This window comes from Diorhabda carinulata, chromosome 4 (assembly GCF_026250575.1).
Source record: "Diorhabda carinulata isolate Delta chromosome 4, icDioCari1.1, whole genome shotgun sequence".
Classification (NCBI taxonomy): Eukaryota; Metazoa; Arthropoda; class Insecta; order Coleoptera; family Chrysomelidae; genus Diorhabda; species Diorhabda carinulata.
In genome coordinates, this window is record NC_079463.1 from 19,061,788 (window position 1) to 19,076,962 (window position 15,175).

Genomic DNA, 15,175 nt, shown 5'->3' on the forward strand with positions numbered 1-15,175 from the left:
TCACAATATAGTTGGCAAAGACTTCTTTAGAATTTCATTTCATTTTTTCAATTTTTTTATGATGCATTTTTTCATGCTTTTTATCAGTCAAGGTATTTTTAGACACGGATATGCTTGGAGGAAATACCGTTAGGTATTGTAATAGGGTCGTCCGGACTTTTCTATGCTTGTTTTAAGCTACTGAGAGAGATATCGCATTAAATGAAAATAAATAGTCACCGATATTAAGCATCTCAGTTATTCGACCAGTATTGGTACAGTACACACGTATTTGTATAAGTTACAAATTCCTGGAGTATTCTTCTCCACTTTTTACTGATCAAAATTATTAAATAAAATATGTTATTGTGCTTTTTGTGTGGTCGTGGTAGTGGAGTTGAGAAAGAATTTGAGAAGGCTATACGTTTGACCATATTTTGTAAGACATTTAAGCACAAGCATCACGATCAGGATTTTTCCAAATAATTAGTGATGCTGGATATCATTCTTACTGTTATGGAAATTTGTTATACTAAAAGCGGTGTATAAACAAGAGTTTTAAAGAATATTACGTTCAAAAGATGTTAGTATAATTACAGAGATATTTATAACTCAATTTACAATTCTTTAGAATAATATAGCCTCTCTTTTCATATTTCTACTCTTAGAAGCTTCGCATGCTTAATTTATAACCGCTACAATTGACATTACGACCATGTCATATGCATGCGCGTTAGCCTGTACATTCCTTTATATCGTTCTCGATCCAGTGTGGTTCGAACACCTTTGTAAACTATAATGAAAATTATGATATTAATGACAGTACATATGAAAAATATCATGATAATGAATTACAATGATACATTTAATAGTGATTATGATCATCATAACGAGGACAGTAATTAGCACGAATGATAAATATGTGAGTTCGAATAGATGTTAAATTTAATTTTAATGAAATATTAGATACATGTAATAGTATTTTGTCTGCATTTACTAGAATGTTCATATACATATACTTATTATAAATAAGTTGCTACTGCTCATTTAACAATTATTTATCCTTAAACTTAATCTACAATATTTTTTTATCTGTATAAATAATTAAACTTTAATTTAATATTAATTTTATGCTGTTGGGTGATCGGTAAAAAATGCACGATAAAAAATCCGAAAAAAGGGATGTGCTAAGATATCCGGACAGGATTTAATCAAGCTCTTAAAACTAAATTTTAAGCGTAGTTTCAAGGTGTTTCTCTAATGGGAAATTTATGTTTCGAAAATGTATCATTCGGTAGTGAGAGTTGCTTTGTATTGTTTTTTTTTCTAAATTTATGATGTTAAGAGGACTTCATAGATACTATTTAGATATATTTCAGTAGTACTAATACAGCCGTGCACTGTCCTACTTCGGCGTATACGGAGCGTCCCCAAGGTGGCAGATAGAGTAACGGTCGGTGGATCTGCTAAGGCAGTCCTCCCGGCTAGGTCCGATAGACCATTAGGTCTAATCGGTACATGGAATGTGAGAACACTAGCACACATGAAACAAAGTTGCCTTTATGTGGAAAAGTCAACACAAAGAGTTACCAGATATTGTATAGTGGCTGTGATGACAGTAGACACTACGCAGGCGTAGGTTTTTCTGTCAGAAAATCTATTTTAAAATCTGTGATAACGTATGAAACAGTTAGTGAAAGAATATGCTCTATTAGAGTAAAGGAAAAATATAACAATGTATCAATAATAAGTTTCTATGCCCTCACAAGGATAATGAAGATGAGGAAAAAGATCTATTCTATGCCAAACTGGAAGAAGTTGTTACATAGTTACCAAACTACCATACCAAACTAATGGTCGGAGATACTAATGCTAAAATAGGCAAAGAAACAGTGTGGAAAAGTATAGAAGAAATAAATAGTCTGCACAATACGTCTAATGACAATGGAGTCAGATTATTAAACTTTGTTACATCGATGAATCTTTTCGTGAAGCAAGGACCAGTTTCCTGCAGAAAGGTACGAGTATATATAAAGAAATATGGTTTTCACCAAACGGAGTTACCAGAAACCAGATAGAACATATATTAACTGATAAGAGGCATGATATATCTCGTAGTCGTAAAAAGCAAACGGGGAGTTGAGAGTGGAACAGAGGTGGCATAGAAAGATATAAACAGACAAGTAAACAACACCTTAAGAAATGGAAAGAGAAAATTCATAAATGATAAACTGACAAAAGCGGAACATGATGCAGTATTAAATAACTCTAAAGACTTCCACAAGACAGTGAGATTTTTCCAAAAAGGATACAGTCCCAAAGTGCTTGGTGTCAAGGATAAGGAAGACAATATTGTGGGACATGTTAAAACAGTATTGAACACATGGAAAGAATTTTTTAAAGAGTTACTGAACTCTAAGAATGTGAACAATGAAAAGGATCAAGAAGACAATAAAATCGCGGAAGACCAGGAATTAGTAGAACCGACGCCAGCTATGGAAGATAAATAATAGTTGAGGTCTGGAACCTGGAAATTATGACCAAAGAATGGAAGGAAGCAGTGATAGTTCCAATTCATAAAAAAGGGGATGAACTAGAATGCTCAAACTTCAGGGGAATATCTCTACTGAACTATAAATATGAAATTTTGTCTAAAGTAATATTAAATAGATTGAGGAAATATGGAGATGAAATAATCGGTGAACACCGCAGGATTTATGAGTGGGGAATCAACTACTGACCAACTATGTTATGAAAGAGTTCAAAATACTGGGAATATGATGGAGTTTTATATATACTATTTATTGACTTTAGGAAGGCTTATAATGACCTAATAAGATCAAAAGGATGGGATGTGCTCAGAGAGAATAACATACCAGAAAAGATAATAAGACTTGTAAAAACGTGTGTTGAAGGCGCAAAAAGTCAGAATAGAAAAAGAATACACAGATACCTTCGATATCACCACAGGAGTAAGACAAGGAGACGGGTTGTTCCCCCTTCTGATCAACCTTGCCATAGAAAAAGCTTTGAAAGCAACTGAAGCTATTCCAAGAGGAGCAAATATTGGAGGGAAATATTTTAGCTTATGCTGATGTGTAGCTTCAACAGCGGACAGTAAGAGTGACCTGAAAATACTGGCACAAGTATTTTTAGAATAAGCACGGAAAGTAGAATTGGAGATAAATGAAGATAAAACTGAATATATGAGAGTGGGAAGAGTTGCAGAGCCCAATCATTCAACGCTGGACGTTATGGGATACAGCTTTAAAATTACTGAAGAATTTAAGTACCTAGGATTTACTATGAACAGCAACAATACAATAGAAGAAGAAATACAGATGAGGTTAAATGCAGCCAGTAGATGTTTTTGGAGCCTATCGAAATAACTTAAAAGTAAACTACTGTACGAAAATAGAAATATACACAGTCATAATACAGCCAGTTTTATTATATGGAGCAGAGGTGTGGTCACTAACAAAACACACCCATAAGAAGTTAATAACATTTGAAAGTAAAATATTAAGAAGAATATATGGGCCAGTTTTCGAAGGAGGAGTATGGAGAATACTGAAAAACACGGATCTCAAGGACCGGTACAGACGACCAGATATTATGGCTGTGAAGGAAAGAATTAGGTGGCAGGGTCATGTAAGAAGAAGGGATTGAGAGTCAATAATAAGAAGAGTGTGGAGAGATCAACCAGAAGGGAGGCATCCACTGGTAAAACTAAGAGCAAGATGGAATGACCAGGTGGGTGAAGATGTCAGGAGACTTTGTGGAGAAGTAAACATGGCCGAGGATAGAAAATTATGGAGGCAACTTGTTGGTGAAGTCAAAAACCAACTTGGATTTGAGTGGCCACAGTATTAGTAATAGTAGTACTATTACAGCTGAAACTGATTATTTTTCAGAAGGTTTTTGGACATTAGTTTCTAGCTTGCGTTCAACTTAAGATATTAAGTTTATCAAAGATTAATGGACATTTTTAGGTAGGTATAAAGAAAAACTAATAGCTTTAGGTGAAGTGGACTAACGATTGTCATAAAATATGGGTATATTTGCAATATTCCATTCCTACTTCATTTACTGTGACGACACGCGTCAGATTCTACGATCGATTGTTACTTTCAATAAATAACAATAGTTTCTTGGAACGTTAAACTAGTTATCGTTTTTTCATGTACGAGTATTATCTTAGCCTGGAGAAAGATTAATAACAAGAATACAGTGATCTATTTGATAATTGACTCTATTTATACTCCAATATCTACAATGAGTAGACCTTTCCGACAACTATTTTATTAGATAACTTTTTATTTCTAATGGCGTGCCAAATTTCCTATCGAAGGAAAATTACTCAAGTAATTATTTTATTAATCAATAATTGTCAAGGGACAATTTTGCTACCAATAATAAGTCTTGCTACTCAATATTGAAATCAATACAACATGAACCATTTGAATAGTGGCATACAAAAACTTTTAAATGCATAGGCTAAATTGAAATTACTGACCTTCCTTTAGAGTTGTAGGAATTTCAGGTGAAATTCATAATTTATGACTGTTTTAATTATGCTAATTATATTCTTTCGTTATATGAACATATTATATTCAAATAAAATACAATGAATATAATATGAAGAATAACGATTAATAGTGAAACTTCACATAATATAACTTGTTGAGAAAATATGTATTTACCTCACACCAATAATCCCATTTGGGGTTGACATTTGATGGAATTGTTTCAGTTTTGAAACTTTGCTCTCCAACGACTAACACGGCATATGGATCAGATTTACTTTTACCAGTAAATGACAGATCTTTCTTAAGTAAATCTTTTGCTTCTATTACATGAACTCGTAGAACACCCTTAAATTAATTTATGTAGTAAATGTGAATTTCTTAATTATACGAGAGTAATAAGTATAATAAATAGATAAAAATATAGGATACACTCATTGTCAAATTACAATCAGTTCAGAATATCCAGGAACTTAACGCCAAAATTTAAGAAGCTTGTGGTGGAAAATTTGTATGTATAGAAGTCATTTCATCATATTCTGCGAAAATAGACCTTACCTTAAAGGTGAAGAAAATCTTTGTTGCCAACTACAAAATAACCAAATTAAAGTTGAAATCGTTCTCGAAAAATCCATCGAGAGGTAAAGGACAGCAGGCTACGAAGGCCTAACGCGGTTGGTTTCTGAATCCAATTCTAGCTAGTCTAATCTTGCGAAAAAGTCGTTTAAAAGATTCCAATCCAGAAATAAACAACTTTGAAAAAGGTTAAATTTCTGGTCCGATGACATGATGTGAGCAAGTAGATAGCTTTTGAAGGAATCAGCTGGGAGAGGGTCAAGAACGTTAACAACGCTGCATGTTTAAACAAAAGATCTATAGAACTCTTGGAGCAAGTAGCCAAAGACTGCAACAATCTTTGGCTGGGAGTAAAATTAGAGGTTTTAGCCAAGATCAAGCTGTCATTGAGAAGGATGGCAGTAAATATACCTCTTTAAGTAATAGACGATGGCACCATAATGAATATAATCAAAAATATGAATCATCATCGTTGGAAATTGAAAGCATCATATTTGGATTTGGTGCACTGAAATTGAGACTTCCCCAATGAAATAAAAGCCGGCACATCAAAAGCTACATAATTCTCATAAACCAAGTTTAGAGAGAATTTGTAACTAAGAAGTTCAATATCATTCTACTTTCATAGTACAGTACTACTGATCTGACGGTGATAGGCCAACAGAAACAAAGAATACACCAAATATTGCACGATATTCATAGCGATTTTGTGGGTAATAAAGGGTAACACAATGGAGCTTGGGCCTCCGAGTGGAGTACGACCAATCTAGATTAGAAATTGCACGCTTCAGAGATTTTGATATCAAGCTCTTGGCATACGTAGAATAATTTTTCATGTTCCTTAATAAGATTATTATTTCAGAAACATACTTACAGCTGGATTTGGCGTATTAAGTTGCTCGCTGCTCACTTCTCGGCAAAATTTCAATGGAAATTTATTAGGTAATACAAATAAAGAGCCTACAGTAGCACATATACATTTTCTCAAACATTCACTAAAAAATAGACAATTAATTAGACTAAGACTAATACGTCTGCAATTAATTTTGATAAATGTAAAGTAATGTATTGAATTTATGTTATATGAAATTACATACAAATCTGAGCACTGTAAAGAACGGGAACCAAGTTGGCTTAACTGTCATAAAAGAGTTAAAATTCTCACTTTTCTCGATAATTTGCTACAGCAACAATATTTTAGTTCTATCACAATGAAGTCGGGATTCTTCAAAGGAATTTTTATAACTTCTCGTATACTGATTTTATAATTTCTATCCCCAAGAAGCGTTTTATAACAAGTTGGTATTTTTACAACTGTTGGTGATATTCATAGTTCAGTAAGAATTTTTTATAAGGGAGATTAGGAACAGGAAAATATTTTTGCTGGTAGGTATTGAAGAAATGGTTCCTAGGTGGAAGTTAATATGGGTTCAGGAGTTTGACCAGTAGGTTTGGAAACATTTGTTTGGGGTCCAAAAACGATTTGCGAAATATCTGGGAGGAGGTGCATATTGCCTTGGAAAAGTTGAGATGAACAATTTCTATATTGATTATTTTGATTATGAAAATTATTAATCGGATTCTGGTAGTGATGAGGTCTAGGATGATTATGGTTTTGATTTTGAAATGTAGTTCTGTTAACTGGATTTGGTCTAGATTTATTTTGGATAAAACCATGTTGTTTTTGAATATAAAGTATAAAGTTTTCTTCCTCTAACACGTGTGACATAGTTAATTCAAATGTATTAGGATCCCTCAATCTAACTAAATCTTCTATACGGCCTGTTAATCCGCGGATAAAAGTTTTTAGTGATAATTCGTCATTATTTTTTATTCTTAATGTTCGTTCTTCCGCACTTAAACTCACTGACCTTAGTTTTGAAGCAATAGAACTCGTGGCTTTCAGGGTTATTTGTCCAAAATTAATAAAATGTCCGTTTTTGAATGGTTTCATAATTATTATAACATCTTGAACAACACAATCTAAATTTCTTTGATCTCCGAAGCTAAGTCTAAGTAGTTCCTTCAAATAGTTTCAATCCCAAATTTCAGGTCTAAAACGTACTAATGTTACCAGATAGTTTATCTATTACTGCTCTAAGGAGAAAACTATTTATAGGATCATTAAGGTTTTGTGTATTCCTGTTTTGATTTATAAGACTATCAAAATGTTCCAATAATATTTCCAAAGTGCCACTATCATCACTAAAATTCGGTATTGTATCAATGTTTAATTTCACTAATTGGTAATTCACGGGGATATCGTCGTTCGGCATTGTGTTATTATTTAAAGATTATTATATTTATCAATTCGTCAATGTTGTAAGTCTTTTTTTCTTTTATTTTATCACTTTTGAGTTTCAATTTCTCTTGAAACTAGCTTGAAAATATTATATTTATTGATGTTTTCAAGATAAAAATTGTGAATTCATATTCACAAACACAATTCATTCACAAACGATTCAAAAATTTGCCACGAAATATGTATGAACAATGAAGGAAAAATTAAAAGAATGGCCCACAAATTTGCTGAAGTATGAAGTGCTGGGACGTATACTCCGTCTGGAGACTAGCAGAAAAGTGTTCAAGTCTTTCACCAAAGTTTCTCAAAAACTAGGTTTCGTTTCGCTAAGAATTGAAATTCACGACGTTCTAGCGGTATGTTAACGAAGCAATCCTACTCAGACTGCGCCAATTGACATACTTGTGAAGTTTATATATAAGAAGATTATTAATTACAAACCAATGAATTTTACCCTTCACACAAAATTAAGAATCTTACAAAATTGTAGATGCAATGCTTATATACTAAATGTATAAAAGTGCTGACACTGCAGAACGGCTGATACAATACCATTGCAATGGTGGTCCGTTACTATAACTCGCTATAATACGTTCTATTTTGAATAGATCAGATTATTTTTCTAGAATAGAAGAGAACGAGAGTGAAATTTCTACGTGAGTATGATCTTTTTCCGGAGTTCTGGAGTTCTTAGCACAGGATAAAATTGGCCAGCGAGATCCCTCATGTTTGAGTCATTCAGGACCGTTCCAATAAATGTTCAGGGAAGCTAATTCGTTAGGCATGGTACCACGAGACGTTCTCAGGTGTAGATACGTGTCGCCAACTATATGTTTGACTCAATACTTGAATCCTTGCAACTCGATTGCCTACGAGGCGAGGTTTGTAGCAGCTTAGGATTACCTTTAAGCCATTCTAATACCACCGTAGAATCAGGCCAATAAACTATACGACTTATGTCAATGTCCATGGAAACCTTTTCGATTAATTGTACATGCAGATGCGCCGACATAAGCTTCAGATGGGGTACCGTTGGTACCTTTAGTATCTACCCTAAAGCTTAATACTCGTTCATGGATTTACAATATTCACCTTTAAAGTTAGGCTGGCGTTCAAATTTTTGCTCCAAGGATAAAACTCGCTATCGTGCATTTTCAAGTGAATCACCTAAAACCTTGGGATTTTATTTTAGACGAATTGTTACTACAAATTGTTCGTTCTTGAAACTTCCTCAACATCCCAATCTCAAGTAAGTAATTTATCGATTTCCAACCGGGTTGATAAATTGCATTGTATGACATGAGATTGATTCGATAAAACGCGGCAGGAAAGGATCCCTCCAAATTTGGTCTTTTGCACAATTGCGTGATGATTAGCTAATTTCACTTGTCCAATGCCAAAAATGATCAGCGTCTATAAGAATATCAACTTTATCTGGAAAGTAGAAATTCGGATCAGCTAGTTTCAGATGTGTTGTTATTTGTAAAGAAATGCAATTGACAGGAAAGTTAAGCAATACTTCTGTGATTTCGGGCATAACATGACAGAACAGTTTAATACTAAAATTGTTTTGACGGGATTGCTCGTCTATAACAGTTTTACTTTTAACAGCCTTATTTAAGTCACAAACTTTGGTATCAATATCTGATAATTCAGGGTTTAGTTTGTTTGCTAAGCCAAGAGTGATGAAGCTACTTTGACTTCCTGCATCCAGGAGTGCTCGGGATAAGTAAGATTGGTTGTTGTTGAACTTGACCCATTTCAAGTTTCTCGTAACAGGCTTCATAGGATTAGAAATATGTAATAAACTATTGTGACACCCTTTGCAAATTTTACAAGAACTTGAACGATATCAAGTAACCTGGACGCAAACAGTTTATACACAATCTGTTATTCTTTGCTTCGTTCGTTTTGACAAAGGGGGTAATCTTTTTGTATATAGTCTATTTGGAAAGAGCGTAGAGTAATAAATGCTCATCATAAAGGCAAAGCCCTGAAATTTTTAGTACGGTACTTTACGTCCAAAATTTGGAATATTTAAATATGCCAATGATAAATAAGTAACTGAACAGAGATATATTTCCCCATAATTGACCGTACTAAAATGTAAGCGTTAACCAAATAATCTGAATGGCCTTCCTTTTCTTTCAAAAATTGAACGATTTCTCTCTCTATTTTAATACTGTCACACCAACCTCTGAATTACCCCAAAAGTAGGAAGACCCTTACCACCACAGCCGTTGCAATGGGTTTTTTGTAATTAATAAAATATTATTATTGCTTTTCAATATATACAGTTATGTTTATTAAATTATTTACAAATACGAGTATATACATGTAAGTATGCAAAATAAAAATACAAAACAAACTAAACTATGCATTACTATAATATATAGGTAAGCATAGTTGGAAATTTGAGCTTGATGCAATAAATTTCTTAGAAAATAAATGTTGGATTCATTTGCTAACGTTTGATAAAATAAAATAATAAATTGTTCTTAAATTTGACTATGGCTATGGTGGCCAGGAGAGGGATTGATTTATTAGTTTACACTCTTTCCGAATGGAGTATAGTTGAGAATGATTTTGGTCGAACATTTTCTGACTTTTCTACTATTCTTTACCGATTCTAGAAAGTCGGCGCGATCTTTTAAAAAATCTAGTAAATTTTGAAGAGTTGGTTTGTTATAAGATGCCTTTTTCGGTTCACATTCACGTGAAGTTCAATTTTAATGAAATTAAATAGATTATTAACGTGTCCCAATTTTCAGCGGGTTCTGTGAGAATTTTTAATGTTCTTCAATGTTTTGTTACATTGTCCGTAATTTGTGATTGAAATGACTCTTCGTTAATTTTTGATTAAATTGACAAAGCTTTTACACGGTTTTGTGTTAAAATGCGATTATTATTATATCTTTTCCAAATTAAATCACAAGCGGTTACGTAGTTCGCGTCAGAAAACTCTAGGCTAGCAATAATTTCCAGAGGGCCGCGAGATAAGCTTGCCTGCAGAAAATGAAACTTTGTTATATCACTAATATATTGATTTTGATGAACATGAGTTCCTAAACTCGAGCTAATTATCATAGTAACCGTCAGATTTAGGCAATTCTATCACTGGTAATTTTATGTTACTGTTGAATACATTCAAACTTGAGCCAGTGTCCGATTTCACGGAATTATTACTACCATTACTATCGTTTTTATTTTCAATCGATTCTTTACAAAATGTTTTCGCTTTTGAAATAACATAATAAAATTCACAATCAAAAGTTACACGTTCCTGAATCTGTTTGTCGATATCCGTGGCGATTTTTTCAAATATTCGCTTGATTTTTTCGAACTCATCTAACACGACTCTAAAACGCTCAGTTCGCTCTTCAACCTCGCTAAGTGATCTTGGATCTGATTTCAAAATTAGGAAATTCACTTCCTATTGTATCGTGAAATTTAGAAAAAATAAAAATTTTCGCTTTAATTGCATCTCTTTTACGTGTTAATCTTTCCAAGTCTGGCACAATCGTTTTTATTTTAAAGTTATATTATTAAATGAATGATCAAAATAATAAAAGATAAAATAAGAACCTTTGTAGTTTTTGTAAACGCTATTATAAAATCTTATTTAATAGCAAAATAAATCGAGACCAGCTCGTGTTTTTTGTATAATATGAGATGAGTGTGTACAAACTCCGCTTTGAAATCCTCTTCGAAGGTCCAAAGATGTTGTTTTTGTGTGATTAGTTCAATAGTGGACTGTATTTAACTGGGATTTCTCTTTTCTTGCGTTTCGTTGACTATTGATGTTTTGTTTCCATATAAATTATTTACAATATTCCATAAATAAAATACAATATAATAATTCCCCATCTAAAATACAACAGCTAGAATTGGATGTATTTAGGTAATACACTGCTACGTGCAAGTATTTCCTCTTCTCATTGTATCTAACATAAGATGGCAAGTCTCCATTTCCTGGTAAATTATTTAATTCACTTCCCACTAAACATCGAGAGATACAATAAGGAAAAGTCCTTCATTGAGGATGTAGCTGTACTCAACGGTTATGATAAGAGAATGTAAATAGGTTAATTAACCATCATAGGTTTAAGAAATGTCTAACTCACCGTTTTCTAAAATAAATATAAAAAAATTGCTCTAATAATACAAAGGGATTGTAAATAACCGTTAACGAAGTGGATTTTAAATCGATTTATGAATTCAACTATACATTAAAACAATTTTTATGTAATCCTTGATATGAAATATATGAAATTAGTAGCGGTGGTAATTGTAGCGGGAAGTATATCGGGCAGACTAAGAAATTTGTTAATGTTCAGTTTAAAGAATATGTAGATCATTTGAAAGATGATCGGACCGAATATTTCCGCTGCCAGTTATAGTCATTAAGTAAATATAAATTTTCAATAAATGTATTCAATAATAAATTGTTGAATGCCTTTGAAACCATTAAAATTGTTAAATATAAGAACAGTTTAAATAAGGTGAAGGGCCTGTTTCCCATAGTGCACTCTATAGTTTAGAAGTTGAGGAATAAATATGAAGATTCCCACTGGAGGTTTTCCCGTTGGAATCATTATTTATTAGTGGAAAAATTTACATTTAAAGAGGTAAGTCAAGTTAATAGGTTTCTGTTTCTGGAGACGATAACTTGGTTATCGAAATGCGCGTCAGACAATGTAATTGTGAGTGTTGGTGTAGTAGTAGTGCAAATAGTGTGTTCAGTGTGAATATCACCAACAGTTGCAGAAATTCCAACTTAAGCTTAATATTATTCAAAGAACGACCAGTAAGAAATTTTTTACAAGTAATAAGTTTTTATAAGTCTTAATGATAAGAAAGTTTTTTATATAAATTCTATCTTGAACAGACAGATAGGCTTGGTAAAATGGCAATTTCTAAATAGACTTCGAACTTTGATGTGATCTGCGATGTTCAACAAAAGTCCATTATTTTCGAAGAATTATTTGAAGAAAAATCATTTCAATGAAAAACTAACAGACAGTAATTTAAATTCAAAGGTAAAAGTGTTCACATAGACGGTTTAGTTGGCGTTAAATACTTACTTGATTCCAGGTATATCAAGAATACCAGCAATTCCATCTAAATCAAAATCTATATCAGGGTTGTTTAAGAAAAACAATTGAACGCCCCCTATTAATGGAAGATGGCGAATTAACGGCTTGAGTACCACACGAAGTGTCCCGTACATCTGAAAATATAAGTAGAAGAAGAAGTATAAGTTTTATCTGAAAAGTTGAGTAATCATACCTGTAAATTTTTTATCCCACCTAGAAGGCCCCTGAGTCGGAATTTAACATCACAGTCGCCAGCGTATCTATAATAAAATTGTAAAAATTTCATGTCTCTGCTTCCTCTATTATAATCGTAAGACCTCAGAGACATGCGGTCTGTTTAACGTTTTGGGGCTAGTAGCTTACATCTTGGCTTGACAAACATTTATTTTTATAATATACCATTTCGAAGCCTTATCCATCACATTGAATCACAAAAAAAGTTAAAGTCAAGTTATTGCAACTTTAATATTCTGTATAAACAATTATGACCTATCTTGTTTTAACACTATTCTTTTTTTTACTTTTGCAGGTAGATTGTTGACCTTCAATTTAGTGCCATATGAGCTTTCATAATCATTTTTTACAGATAAATAATACTTATTCCATAAAAATAATGAGACAACGCATTAATTTCAAATAATCTCACGATCCACTGATATCAAAACGATCTAATTATTAAAGTTATCTATAAATGATTGATTATTTGCAATATTTTTTTTCTAATAGTTATCTATAAAGAAAAAATGTGTGATTCGAGTATATTAAGTAAATTTGAAAAAATTATTACTTACGTAATATCAATATCCATAACAATTTCTTCTCTAGATACATTGTCATATACGATAATACCTCCAGTTCTACATGGCTGAAAATAAAATGGTCTATATGAAACGAAAATGAGAACTGAATAATTTGAAGTATGTGGCTATAAAAAAATTTTCGCGTCGTTTTTAATTTATATAATCCAAATTCATCTTTTTATAACTGTATAGAAAGAAAGAAGGAAAGAAACAGAAAAATATCTTGGTATTTGGAACCTTATGCAGCTGATTCCAAACATTCGAATGAATTAACAAGAAGAATACCATTTCGTACCGTTAGCTCCATAGTACTGTATGGAGCGTGCACAAGGGAAAGGGTGCTGAGAAAACAACACATAAGCTCCTATCAGAGCCGGACTTAGAGTCATCGTGGCCCCCGGGCCAAAATACTTAAGGGGCCTATGTAAGGCGGGCGTTTTACGTGAATTCTTACATCAAGTTGATTTTTCATTATAGTCAATTTATTCATTATTTCTAACTAAAAATAGTACAAAATTACGTTCATAAATTAAAAACATTTTTTTCTTATTTTGCTACCTACAAATTCTTCAATAACACTAGTGCAGTCAATCGATTTCAGTAGCTCATTTTCAATACACAATACGCTATATTGATTTAGTTTTTTTTGAGTCATTGTGGTTCGGTGGTCATCATTAATTAAGGAGAGCCTTGAAAACGATCTTTCCCCACTAGCATTTGATGGCATTATACTTAAAAATATTCGCATAGCGATCTCAACATTTGAAAAAATAGCAAATAGTTTTTCTTCATACATAAATTGATACATGTCACCAATGAAAAGTTTTTTGGTCGGTTCGAAAACATTTGCGTTTAGTAGATGGCATTTAAAATGAATAAATTCAGATATGTAATAAAATATCTACAGCTCATCCGGGGGAAGCGTAGTTTATAACTCGTCGTTGTGATTTTACAAAATAAATCAGCGATACCATGCATTGGGCGCAACTTCGAGCTTTCATTTTTTTAAATATGATTTTTCGGAACTTTTAAAATGATTGCGCATAAAAAAATTTATGTTGATTCTGAACATTGGCTATAGATGTATTTTTTCGCTTGCATTCATATGTTTAAAAATCAATCATATGGCTCGTCGTGAGGCACCTCCGCAGCGGGGGCCCCCGGCGCACGCCCGGGTTGGCCCATGCCTAAGCCCGGTTCTGGCTCCTATAGCTCCTATCCACAACGAAAGCCCTTTTGGCCACAGCTAAACTACCGCCAATAGACCTTCTAGTAGAAGAAAGAATGCTCACACAATAGGGAGCAATCAGAAACGATTAATATTGGATAGATGCCAAGAAATATGGGTAATGGAAGAAGGAAGAGGTGTTTGGATAAAAAATAATACCAGATCTGAAAAGAACTTGGAACCAGCAAAAGAAAGGAAGAATACACTATTTCCAACGCAATTACTAGATACTGACACTAGTAAATACCTACATCGCTTCAAAATAAGTGCTACAATTGAATGCATATACTGTAGGCGGTAAGATATCACACAGTTTAATCAGTAGGTATTGGGGCACTTGAGACCAACCCTTCCATTGGCTGCTGATGTGGTAGTGGCCACGCCCTCTGGCATATGGACATGGCCTCGCCCTAAGTGACCTTGCTCCTTATATGGTATCTGTGACCACACACCTTCTCGCTAGGTATCTGTAAAATGAAGTTTTGGTAAAATATGGTAAGATGGCGCTACTACGAGTTATAGACCGGTGAAGTAGGTGTCTGTAAAATGAGTTTTGGTGATGGCGCTACCGGTGCAAGATGGCGCTATTGGCTCCTTATATGGTATCTGTAAAATGAGTTTTGGTGGTGGCGCTACCGGTGGAGATATGGTAAGATGGCGGTCGCCAC

The 15,175-nt window shown here is 33.3% G+C and overlaps 1 protein-coding gene across 11 annotated transcripts in view; it reads right to left on the reverse strand.

The window, feature by feature from the left end:
• LOC130892796 (extended synaptotagmin-2-like) overlaps positions 1–15,175 on the reverse strand; it is a 122,145-nt gene that overhangs the window by 53,044 nt on the left and 53,926 nt on the right. For 9 of the 11 annotated variants that reach the window (XR_009059102.1, XR_009059101.1, XR_009059103.1 and 6 more), the window contains 5 exons: positions 13,271–13,344; positions 12,673–12,739; positions 12,468–12,613; positions 5,956–6,076; positions 4,683–4,853 (listed from right to left, as the gene is read on the reverse strand). Coding sequence is in view for 8 of the 11 variants with exons in the window: in XM_057798420.1 (XP_057654403.1) it covers positions 4,683–4,853; positions 5,956–6,076; positions 12,468–12,613; positions 12,673–12,739; positions 13,271–13,344 (579 nt within the window). In the remaining 3 variants the exon portion in view is untranslated. Of the gene's footprint in view, positions 1–4,682; positions 4,854–5,955; positions 6,077–12,467; positions 12,614–12,672; positions 12,890–13,270; positions 13,345–14,758; positions 14,975–15,175 lie in introns of all 11 variants that reach the window. The other 2 variants (XM_057798428.1, XM_057798427.1) reach the window with 2 other exon arrangements.